General features: G+C 36.3%; 1 protein-coding gene across 13 annotated transcripts in view; it reads right to left on the bottom strand.

The window, feature by feature from the left end:
- arhgap33 (Rho GTPase activating protein 33) overlaps window positions 1-13502 on the bottom strand; it is a 62030-nt gene that overhangs the window by 33704 nt on the left and 14824 nt on the right. For 11 of the 13 annotated variants that reach the window (XM_077214731.1, XM_077214735.1, XM_077214732.1 and 8 more), the window contains exon 2: window positions 5491-5559. The exons of the other annotated variants lie outside the window; for them this stretch is intronic. In XM_077214731.1, coding sequence (XP_077070846.1) covers window positions 5491-5559 — 69 coding nt within the window. The remainder of the gene's footprint in view (window positions 1-5490; window positions 5560-13502) is intronic. 13 annotated transcript variants of the gene reach the window in all.

The raw sequence follows: 13502 nt of genomic DNA, 5'->3' as shown, positions 1-13502 counted from the left end.
TTGAAACCAAATTCCAAAAAACAGAAAATAATTCAAAGTACAAAATAGTGAAACTAAAACTAATACTTTAAAAACAACTAAAAAAACAACTAAATAGGCCTAGCTAAAACATAACACTAAAATAAAATTACTAAAAAACTTTATTAACAGGTCCAACTGATCAAAACTTAAATTAAATTTACAAATACAATACAGCAAAAACTTTCCAATGAGAACCAATAGAATAAATATTGATGAATAATTAAAAAGAATGCAATTCAAAATAAAAACTAGAGAAACTAAATCCAATACTAGTGCTGAAATGGAAACTTAAACTTAATATTAATCCTTAAAGTAAACTTAAATGGTGACTAAAATGGATATTACACTAAAATTGTCTTTTGCAATGATAAACAAAATAAAAATGTATGTAGAACTATATCTAAAAGAAACAGAAAATGAAAATAATATAATAAGGTATATGTTTCAAAAATATAATAGCCCTGCTCCATATGATTGAAAAATAAAATGTTTGTTCCGACCCAACCTCCTCCCAGCTCCCACCTTTCCGTTCAGCTTTGGACTGAGCACACATTCCTCAATCTGATGAGAACTCGGCCTTCACAGCACATGGCTTGAGGATCAGCTGAGATCTCAGAGGAGAGATGTCGGCCAAATCAGCGACAGTGAGAAGAGCAGCCTGCCATTGTCTATAAATCAGTGGACATATATTGCACAGTTACACCGATGTGCACAGCCCTGTCTGAAGAGGTTAACTGGAGTCACACTGATTGTGTGTCAGTCATTATTACACAAAGATGCACACCACGTTTCCTCTCTGTCCTTGATTGACAGAAGGGTTTTCAAAATAGTGGAGTAACATTCCTGGAGCAAAAGCAGCATTTTTAAACACTATTCCATTGCCTTAAAATAAATAAAACAGCCTGAAATCAAATTTGACCCCATTTACATTATTAATAAATGTCCCAGGTCTTATTGAACATGGTTCATCAATATATTAATGAAAATCTAAATGTGTTTCTACAACTGAAATGACTTTCTGCTAACATTAAGGATGGGGAAAGATAATATTAAATCATCATTTTGAATACAGACTAAAGGAAAATATGAATAATGCTTGCCGCGAAAGTGTTTGCCAGGAAGTTGCAATGCGGTTGCAAGGCTGACTGGATGGTTGCTTGGCCCAAGTCTCCAATGTAATTTTAGCCTCTAGATATGGTTTAGGGTTTGTCGAATCCCAAACCATGAGGATAAGCAATAGTCATGGTTGATGCTTGGCTAGGTTTTACTCAGAATTACGGCACATCACAGAAGCTAAATTTGTTGTGAATGCCATTCAATCAAGTTGTCTTTAAAGGTCGGTCTAACATGCAAAGAGGAAAAGTACAGTACTGCTGAACAGTTTGGGCTCAGCACAATTTTTGAAAAGAAATGAATACTTCTATTCAGCAAGGATGCATTAAATTGATCAAGAGTGACATTAAAGACATTTACAGAAGTTACAATAGATTTTTGTTTCAAATAAATGCTGCTCTTTTGAACTTTATATTCATAAAAAAAATCCTGATGAATCAAGTTTTTCACAAAAATATTAAAGCTGTTTTCAACATCAATAATAAGAAATGTTTGAGCTCCAAATCATGAATGATTTCTGAAGGATCATGTGACTGAAGACTGGAGTAATGATGCTGAAAAATCAGCTTTGATCACAGGAATAAATTACATTTTAAAGTACATTATATTCACATAGAAAACAGTTTTTTAAAAATATTAATAATATCTCACATTTGATATTTCATTTTATATTTTTATACAAATAAATGCAGCCTTGGTGAGCATAAGAGACTTCTTTTCCAAAGCAACAACAACAAAAATATTACCATGCCCAAACTTTTAAACAAAAGTGTATAGCATAATATATTATAATATAATACATAATATAATATATTAAAATACAATATGATTCAAAACCCTCAATTGCAAATGAAACAAAAGAACATCAAATCGTTCGTCTACTCAACAATGACAACGAGATAAATCTATGTTGAATGCAGCTGATAGATGTATCATTAAATCTCATTCGATCCAAGTTTCATTGCACATTGTGTGCTGAAACCACATGACTCGCCCATCCAGCTGTGAAAGCTCCTGATCACAGTGCTGAAAAAACTCAAAAAAGCAGTGTGCTTTTATTCAACCCACAATAAAGACTACATTTCAACCTTCAAGTGTTCCTCATCCAAGGCTATGAGTACTGCGTGTAGTGACAGTAAACGCAGCTGGTTTCAACCAAGGCCACAGTGATGTTATGCAAACACACACCTGTCGGACCCGCTGGAGGATTTACAGCAAACGAGGCACCTGGCGACTGGCATACGGGTTCACCTGAGATAAACCTGCGATGGAAACATGCTAATGAACCAGGTTGACCTAGAGCACCTCTTCTCTGCTGTACGATAAAGTATAACTTGAACTTGTCTAGTTTCTACCACATAAAGCCTGGAAAAATGCAGGTCCTGCAGTCTCTCTTCTGGTAACCTCAGATGCGTTCTCCATGACTGGTTTATGTTTCTCTGACAGAAACTGTTGGACACAACACAAGCTGCTCTTGACAGCTGCTTCAAATCTTAAACTTTAAAGACATAAACACCATACACAAATCAGTAATATATATTACCCGACCAACCAATTAAACCCTAAGAAAGCTAGGTGAATATTTCCACAAAATACTGAATCGTCCTTTATCATAGATTGGTTCATACCTTGAGCACTCTCTTCCTCTTGAACATTTCTTCTGCGGATGATACGTTGACGCAGAAGTATGGAGGTCAACAAGGTCAAGTACTAGCCACACTTTAGCTGTCATCACCTCCCTAGATCATCGCTTCACTAATTCAGGTGCATCAATGTTCATTCTGGTCTCTAATCCTGCAGTCGGACCCTCTGAGACGTGCGGATTTCCTTGGTGATTCTCGTAAGCGTAAAAGCACTCTTTCTTCACATACTCATCTATCTTGCCTTTCTTATCGTCTCGGACACACAAAAGGCTCACATTCAGAGGCACCTGTTGAATATTTGATGTGGTGATCTGAACGTTGGGTTAACGCCAGGCCTCTGTGACTCCTCAGCTGTTCGCAGGAAGAGGAGGGCTGCTCGTATGACACAGCATTTGTGCCGTTATCTCCACTGGTTTTTGGACATGTTAGGGATGTTCAGGCACCCTTTTCTAGGTGCGTCCTGACAGTTCAATGTACGGGTACAACAGGTCACATAACTGAAGGTTCGGATCACATTCCGGTTTTCGAGTCATGGATCGGATCATTTTTCAGATCAGCAAAAATTAGAAGTTGAGACGATTAAAACGAAATTTTGTGTAAAACGTGTAAAGAACACTTTAAGTACCTTGATACCACAGCAAAACTATAGCCTAACTAATAAAAATGAGGCAAGTGAACAGTCATTAATAAAATAAGAACAAATACAAAAATTACAAGTATTCAGGTTAGGGATGCTCTGATCAGGATTTTTACATCCGATACAAACTATCTATTTCTTGTCATCATGATCGGCCGATACCGATCCTGATCATTCAAGCTTTATATAAATGGTAAATGGACTGCATTTATATAGCGCTTTCACAGACCCAATGGCCACCAAAGCGCTTTACATGTTGCAGCACATTCACCCATTCATACACTCATTCATACACCGACGGCGGTGTCAGCCCATGCAAGGCGCCATCCAGCTCGTCGGGAGCAGCTGGGGTTAGGTGCCTTACTCATGGACACCTCGACACTTGCTCAGGTGGAACCGGGGATTGAGCCACCAACCTTTCGGTTTGTAGACAATCTACATGAACCACTGAGCCACTGACGCCCCGATATAAGTGATATGAAAGTTCTCTGCTGACTGTCACTGTTAACCCCTTACACCCTGAAGGTACTTTTTAATGATTTCACATCTAACTGGCATACTTAAAAGTAATGGCTTGCAACTCTACAAAAAAATAAAATAAAAAGGTATCATCAAGTACATTTTACTTCAAACTCATTTGATAGAAAACCTTAAAAATTTTGAAGAAAATTGATTTTGATCATATTTGGAGGTTCTTGTGTTACATCACTGCTGAGAAAAGCGCAAAAAAAGTGATGCAATTGATTTATCCATTTTATAATTATTCATGCTTGACATGATGACTATCAGAAAGTAAGTCATAAAATGTCGCCAACGTCTTTTTACGTCATTAAATTAAACCAGTTGTGAGATCGGCCAAATTCAATGACTCGAGAACAAAAAAAGAACATTGTTTCATCCATCAGAATTAACTGGATTTAAAAAAAAAAAAAAAAAAAAAAAAAAAAAAAAAATGGTGTTCCATTCCAGAATGGGTTCAATTGGTTGGAGAAGGGATGACATCAGCCAAATAAGACCAGAAACATGTATTAAGAAGATAAATAGGGTCAGTTTTGATTTCATGGTTCAACTTTTAAATGAGATCACTACATCTGTATCTTTCCATCTGAAATATGGCTTGCCCTTCTATAGGCCAGAAAAGAAAGAAAAGAAAATGTAATCTGAACATGGATATTTACACATCCGAATATAAAGTCTGGCATCCTGATCACTCACAGTCCATTCTGGTCATCCAGCAATCAATGACCAGTGATGTTGATGCTATGCACAGTTTACATGTCTTCTGACCAGCTTTGCAAAAGATATGCACAGACAACTCACAAACAAGGGCTTTTTCAACTCAGTCAGAGGTAAGACAGAAGGAAAGGCAAAAAATGCACACAGATCACGAAACATGCACACACAAACACAACATCACAAGACATGAGTCTCATTCACTAACCACGTATACACATGTATTTCTGAGTACAACCTGTGTTTAAGCAGTTTTTGTGTGAAAATTATAGGCTATTTATAATAAAAGTTCAGTTTTATCACTTAAATTTGATTTGAAATTCACAAAAAAAATGTTATAACATTCGAGAATGTTTGTTACTTAAATGACTCTACTACAAGTCTAATTTCAAAGTTAGAATACGACTAAATCTTTAACTAGTTGCATCTCAACTAGTTTTGAAATTTGATACATTAAAAATATGAAATCATATGCAGAGACTGACAAATGTTTATACAGTAGAGGTTTACGAAAGCCCTTATATGAACATGGGTGTGTATTATGCTAATATCTTCCTGTAGAGTGTAGACACGCCCTTCCTGATTAAGAATAATCTGGAATTATCAACAGAGTAAGTAATTATGAGTGAATGAGACTCAATAAAAAACAATAATGACATGCACGGTAAGAGTTTAGGCAGGGATGGGTTCAAACCCTGTTATTCATCAAAAGCATCTTAATCATCTTAATACAGTATTTTATCATTTCACTATTCCTCTTTCTAACTTCATAACTGTACAAACAGAGTCAGAGTTGATCCCATCCTGTGCGTGAAGTGCGTTTGGATGCGGAGCGGCACTTACCGGACATGTCCGCCAGGCTCATCGCTCTCACAAACATGGCGCATTTCCGAACCCACTGGGGTCCTGACACTTGACACAGAAAAGGAGAATAAAGGCCATTTAATGTCAGCTATTAGTCTGCACTATAAACTCAATACACACAATGACTTGACAATGTCCAAACACTGTTTGATTTTGAAAATGTATGAATGATTCAGCATTATAACAAGATCAGCAAAATACAGTAAGAAAGGCTTATATGAGAGAAAGTTATACCACATCTGCTGAAATTAGCAAATGTGAAACTAGATCACAACAAGGGATAATTCTCCAGTTTCCCCAGTATAGTTTTATTCACCTCAATTTAGCTCCACAAATATTTTATGATCCTGACATTTATGTTTGTCTGGTCGGCGAGAGAAATAAAAGTTGTGCACGGAAGATTTTAAGAGCGTGTCTTTAAGTGAATGAATTAAAATAAACTGTAAAGATATGAAAGATGCATGTGCTTTACAAGGTCAGCCTCATGTAGAGCTGGACTGCAGACAGCAGTAAACAAACACAAAGAATCCATGAGACCTCCAGGCAGGAATTCTCTGGTATGGGGAGTATTCTGTAGCCATGGCAACGAGTGATGTAGGAATGGAGTATGTTTTTGTAGGGAGCATTTTTTGGCCTGTGTGAGAGTTATGCTAAGTTCAGCCAGTTAAAGACTTTAAGGCCAAAAAACAACTTTAACTCAAGTACACGAACATGCATGCTTGGCCAAGGCATTGCAAGCACGCTGTCCCCAGTATATTAGTTTATTTAACAAGAATATCTTCAAACTGGTGCTTAGTCCAGTCATTTTATGAAAAAAGGTTGAACAAATTGCAACAGAAGCAAACTCAACTGATTTTGTATCCTCAATATGTCCTGAGTAAGGAAAAAAAAAGCCTATTCATTCTTTTTTCTTACGTGAAAAGGGTAAAAATTTTAACCTTTAGATATCACCATGAAAATCACTGAGTTGATTACTTACATCAAGACAAACAAAAAATGTATTACAAGTTTTTTGAAATTGTTTGTTAACATGGACAAACGGTGCATAATATAATTACGTAGTAGCTAATTTGCATAATTACCCAAACATTTCTAAACATTGGGTATAGCCAGGTGAAAATGTTTTTTTGAATCTTGTTGACGTATAACAGTAAACTATTTAATATTAAGGTCTGAATGGAACACATTTATGCTACCCATGAACATTAATACGGGAAGAAGTACTTTAGAAACCAGCCTTTATTAATTATTATTGCAGAGATGGGGTTTGGGCATTGAGTGCATTGTTTACGTAATTAGATTTTTTGATCCAGACACTTTTTATTTCACCTACCTTTTATCTTCTGCATTCTCCTTAACCGTGTCTCCTGTTCTTCCCTCAGACTCATCCCCCAGAAACAGTCCCACGGCCCCAGCCCCAAACCCCATCTCTGCAATAATAATTAATAAAGGCTGGTTTCTAAAGTACTTCTTCCTGCATTAATGTTCATGGGTAGCCTAAATGGGTTCCATTCAGACCTTAATATTAAATAGTTTACTGTTATACGTCAACAAGACATTTTCACCTGGCTATACCAATGTTTAGAACTGTTTGGGTAATTATGCAAATTAGCTAATACGTAATTATATTATGCACCGTTTGTCCATGTTAACAAACAATTTCAAAAAACATGTGATACATTTTTTGTTTGTCTTGATGTAAGTAATCAACTCAGTGATTTTCATGGTGATATCTAAAGGTTAAAATTTTTACCCTTTTCACGTGAGAAAAAGAATGAATAGGCGTATGAATGGGATATATTTGGGTCTTTTTCGAAACTTTCCCCTAATGGGATTCTTCGGGGCTTTTTTTTCCTTACTCAGGACATATTGAGGATACAAAATCAGTTGAGTTTGCTTCTGTTGCAATTTGTTCAAGGTTGACTTCCATTTTGGCTTAAAATGACTGGACTAGCTGTGCCAGGACATTAGTTAACCTGAAAGAGCAAAAGGACCAAAGAAGGAATTCATTTATGCTAATTACCGCTATCGTTTGTTTTTTAGTTTTTTGCAATGTTGATAATGCTAGGACAAATATAATATTACTATGGCTGCGCTTACTTTACGTACTTGCTTAGTGAACATTCAAGTCTTAGTCCTCAAACAGCCAAAAATAAAGAAAAAAAGAGTGCTGGGTGAGAGTCCTAAACTCTATTTAAGGAGTTTAATCAGAATAATCACTTCAGAAGATATGCACTATATCAATGGCTTAAGTTTAAGTTAACTCTTTCCCAACCATTGACGGACTTTTCTGTCATTATAACACAACGCTTCCCTGCCATTGATTGAATTGTGATTTTCTCAGCTTTTTGTTCAAAATGTTGCTTTTTTAATGAAACTTACACACATTCAAGTGTAGTTAAAAAAGAATGCATAAAGCTAGAATAAAATGTTTTTGTTGTCGTTTTGTTTAAAAGCTGAGGATCTGTTATTTCGTTTGATATAGCTTATAGCATGCATGTATGTACAGTATGCATGCATGCGTGCGTGCGTGTATATATATATATATATATATATATATATATATATATATATCTGTATTTTATATTTTATTCTAAACTGTTTTAATTATTCTTATTTCTTTTGTTTATTTTAATTTCTTCTATGTAAAGCACTATGAATTACAATTGTGTATGAATTGTGCTATATAAATAAACTTGCCTTGCCTATATATATAAAGAATAAAAAATATCCTGCTTGAGATTAACTAAAATTCAGTATATCCAGTAGAATCTTAAAAGATTCTTATAAATAAGTATGGTTCCATATTATAATAGAAACTAAATTTGAAGCCCTTTCTTTGCCAAGCTTTAAAGAATCCAAAAATATGCATTACCTCATACTATTTAAATACAAACATACTTTGTGTATCATGGTACCAGTGCATTTTTACATCATCAAGGGGATGGTTGTGGGTCACCATAGTAAAGCTGCTAGCAATTGTCAGCTGTCATCTTAACATGGAAGAACTGTGCTGATATAGAGTAGAGCGAGAGAGGCTTATTATAGCGAAGTCGTGCTGTCAAAGTCCGTACCATCATGTGGGCAGCATCTCTATAGTAACAGCCCTGGCTTTAGCCATGGAGAAAGGCTCAGTGTGTGTGTGTGTGTGTGTGTGTGTGTGTGTATGTGTGTGTGTGTGTGTGTGTGTGTGTGTAAAGGGTGAAACCACATGGCTGTTAAATAAAGAAACCTGGATAGATGTAGAGAGAGAAATATTCAAATGAATAGTGGGCTGTGTTTGCGTAAGTGTCACACAGTGTATGTGGTGTCCCTGTGCTAAGAACCACGCGAGAAACTGGGTGCAGCCCAAGCTGTGTCCAGTAAAGCACACGCTGTGAAGTCTGCTTGTAGGTGCGCTGGCTAAAATGGGTCACAAACACACACACACTCTATTATTGTCACTTCCTCCCGCAGTCTCTCTGTGCTGTCAGAGTAGTTCTGCTGTACACACACAGACACGCGCACGTACACACTATCCTGCCATACGACCTAACGAGCAGGAGTGTAAATATTTGCTCTGACAGTGACACAAAAATATTAAGCACTGAAGACTGGAGTAATGATGCTGAAAATTCAGCTTTGCATCAAAGTGATAAATTACATCCTAAAATATATTAAAACAGAAAACAATTGTTTAAAATTGTAATAATATTTCACAATATTATTGTTTTTACTGTATTTATCATCAAATAAACAACCTGTCCTATTTTAATCATTGTTAAAAAATATGTTAAAGAAAATATATTTCATTGATTATAAATTTTCCTATTCAATGCATTTAATTTTCATCAGAACACTGCCAGGTTGCTGCATTTATACACCCTTCCCTGCGACCCATATCGATCCTCCTCTACATGCTCGGATCAAGGACATGCCGCAGGTAAACAAAATGGGTTTAGAGAGGTTGATAGCGCTAACAGAACTAACGACTTGAAAACATGACCCTCAGATATTATCAAACTGGAACTGGCCATTATGATCATTGTTTTTCGGTCGCTGCTCGCAGCAGGTGTCCTGGATCTGACCTCAAAACAAGACAATAGGACAGCAACTATTAAGTCACTCAAGCAGAAGAGGCTATACAGGCTATTGTCAATTGTCTTGGAGAGTCAACACCCGAAACCCCACCCCCAAATCTTCAGGACTAAGCAGCTTTTTCCCAAGACCATTAAAAGACAGATTATAAGAGGGGTTTGTGGATCCCGTTTCAGAAAAAGCTCAAGCGAGCACATATCAGTAAGATGTAATGGTCTGACAAAAATACTTCCCTCACAAAGAAGTACTGGTGCTACTAGTACAGTGATGCTATCAGATGGCATAATACTGAATTATCATATTCATGTATAATAATATTGGTTGCACTTTATTTTACAGTAAGTGGACCTATGTGTTCTTACAGTGTATTTACCTAAGAAAGTAATGGTTAATATAAGGTAACTACAGGGTTAAGGTTAGGTTTAGGGATAGGTTCAGGGTTAGTACCTAGTTATTACCCAGTTACTGTAATTACTATAATAAGTACATAGTATGTACCTGGGAGATAGGACTGTAAAATAAAGAGCTAGCATAATATTTATATGGAACTAGGGGTGTGCGATATCCCGATTTTAGATTGTGAACAAAAAAAATGTCTCAACGATCTGCCTTTGAAGAAAGATTGTGTATCGGGCCACAACGTACATTCACACATACATTTTTTAGCAAAGCAGCGGTAGGGTTTAGTGTTGTCAAAAATATTGATATTTCGATATGAATCAATACTGAAATATCTGAAATGACTCCAATACTCCTTTCTGCCGTATTGATACACCGATAAAAGATGTGCATTCTTGTTCTCTCTCTTCTCTCATATGGCAAATTGACACACACCCGCCTCCTCTCACTCACTCAACACATTAGCTCACGATCCTCTCTGAAAAAATTGTGATATAATATTTTTGCCATATCGCTCACTCCTACATGGAACTTTAAAGAAGCAACACAACTGTACTTTTTTCTTATTGGAAAGGTAAGCCAGGTGGATTTAAAAATGGGTGCACATTCAGCACAAATATATCTACCAAGGTATAAATGGTATAGCAGTATCTTAAACGGTTACCGTGATATATCATCATACCACCCAGGCCTAACTGAAAAACAGCGTTGAAGAATTCCAGACTGACGCTACAAGTGTGCATAAGGGAATAATGCTCTGAAATGACAGAACGGGCAGGGGGAGGGTGCGTTCTGCTCAATGAATCCTCACCATGAAGATGCCAAACAAAGCTGAAACACAAAACTGACTGACAGTATGTGCAAAAACACAGAGAAAGATCCAAGATAACAGAGGAACAATATTGAATATAACATCAAGAATCTAAATTAATTTAAGTTAGTCAATTAATTTGGACCGTTCGGATCTCAAGGACCCCAATTTGTTTTGTTTTTTAAGAAATAAAGTTCAATTTCTTCAAAATGGTCCCTGTAAAGCATTTTACATTGCATTTTTGAAGTTAAATACATTGTTTCGATAAATCCTACCATTTATCACTTTTCAATGTCAAGATTGTGGCCAATGTGGCCTTGTTTACATGTCAATAGCATCAGTTTTAGTTCCAATTTGCAGTTGAGCGAATAATTTCAACCGAATCATTAAAAAGAATATTCTCAAAAAACAATTTGTTTGTAAATCACTAATTAACAGAATGTAGCATGAACAATGTATCATACATACCGGAGAACCTTACATCCAAGTCTCAGAGATGTTAAAAGGAAATGAAACACTAAACTGACTGACAGTACATGCAAAAACAGAGAAATTCGAGATAACAGCAGAACACAATTGATAATAGCATCAAGTAGACTGACAGTTTCAGATCTAAAAAACATGATTCAAAAGTGAATCCAGAGATTGAACAATTCCTATGAAAGTGTTTTTCAGAAGTACCTGCATTTTACATTGCATTTTTGTAGTTAAATACTAAAGTTTATCACAATGTTTTCGATTTTGGGTTATATAGATTGTCAAACGTGGCGTTTACATGTCACTCACCTCAGTTTTAGTTCTCTTTCGCAGTCGAATGAATAATGAAAGAAGGTAAGAATAATGAATCGGTTCAAATGAATGATTAAAAAGAATACTCTGAAAAGATTATTTTGTTCTGAATCGCTCATTAACACCCACTGTATCAATCATACTGGAAAATTATAGATCCAAGTCTCAGATGTGTCAGTGGCTTAAAAATCCAAATTTTTATTATAAATCCTTTGCCATTCGTATAGCAAACATTAGCAATTTGCTTCAGCACACAGATTTTACTTTGGACATCAAGTGGTGTATCAAGACAGAATTGTTCATGCCCCTAATCAATCAAACAAACAAACAAATATGGAAAAATTTTAGATTCTAAATTAAATTTTCACAATTTTCCCAGACTTTCAGGACAGACCTACGATTCATTTTTGGGACATCAGTTGAGAACCACTACGTAATGTTCAGTTCTCGTTGTATTGGGAAACTTCCTCTCCATCCCTCACCTAATGTGGTCCTGTAAATTTCTGTTGTGTTCCACTTTCCCCCCAGGGCCCTTCAACCTCAGAACAAAGCAGCCTTGGCCTTCCCATTCACCCATGGCTTCTAAGGGCCCCTGGACCCCCCTACTCCTTCCTCAGCCCCTTCTTAAAGATCCCACCCAACCCCCAGCACTTTAAAGGACCTCATTCATAGATCTACAGCTATCCACGTCTGTCCCCGCAAGTTCTGAATGCTCACCCGGGGAAGCAACTGCTCCAAAACCTCCATCTACTCTCCCCTCAGACACTAGCATGGGACAGAGCTCATGTGCCTGCGATGACAAGGGACAACTGGGGATTGAGTAAAAGCAAGGTCAAATGAATCATGGACATTCCTGGAGCGGATCTTAGAAACTCTGCTCCCACAGTCCACTGTGGCGTTGTGACCCCCCTCTTCACGTTCTGTCCTGCTTTCTATGGAGAATCAGGAAGGCCCAGAAGCGCTGCTGGCATACTAAACACTCTCTCTGCATCCCAGCTGGGGCCACGTGAGTGTAGGAGGAAGAAAAGACGACAAAGAAATGAGGAAATGATGGAGAGAGGCTAGGAGAGAATAACTCTCTGCAGTTAGACAAAGTGTTTGTCTGTTTGCATGAGCATATCGGAGTGAAGAAGTGCCAATGACTGAATAAAACAGTGTAAAACCCTGACAGAGAGTAAAGCCAGATCGTAATAGGTCAGGATGAAAGTTGTCTTCAGATTAAAATATTTGCAATTAAATCACTATTTTGGTCTAAAAGTGTGGGTGGGGGGGCTTTCAAATTATATTTTTGGCAGTTTTAAAGTATTTAGATCCTTTATAAGCAAAAGTAAATAGAACTCTTTAATTATTAATATCATCATTGTTATTACTAGTATTTTTATTATTACTAGTATTACTATAATTATTTTGTTAAAGTCCCATCTGGATTTGATTTATAAATAATGCATTACACATAAGTCTTTCTCTGTAGTTTACTGAGACTAACTACATGACTATTAGTAAAATTAAATGGTAATGTTAAAATAAGTGAATAGTTTATCCAAAAATTATTTACCCATTCACTTATCTTCCTCTCATTTTGACACTAATTTTTATTTCGTTTGTGAAACAGAAAACACTGCTATGAGGCATAATATTCACGGTGCTCTTTTCCATACATCAAAAAGTTGATGATGGTCACAAAAAAATCTTTACACTATAAATAAACATCCACTTTCGTTGCATGGCAACAAGAAAGCTTATAAGCTCGCTAATTCACCCTAACTTCTCTTTTTGTGTTGCAAAGAAGAAGAAAAAAAATAATACAGGGTTGGAACAACATGAGAATTTTTATTTTTGGGTAAACTATTATTAACTGTATGAAATGAATGTCAGGGTGTTAAACATCATTACACTCACAAGTTACCAAGTTAGC

The sequence above is a fragment of the Siphateles boraxobius genome, unplaced genomic scaffold (genome assembly GCF_051911475.1).
Source record: "Siphateles boraxobius isolate OS27281-9 unplaced genomic scaffold, OSU_SipBor_1 68, whole genome shotgun sequence".
NCBI classification, from domain to species: Eukaryota; Metazoa; Chordata; class Actinopteri; order Cypriniformes; family Leuciscidae; genus Siphateles; species Siphateles boraxobius.
This window is presented reverse-complemented; position numbering and strand designations above follow the sequence as displayed.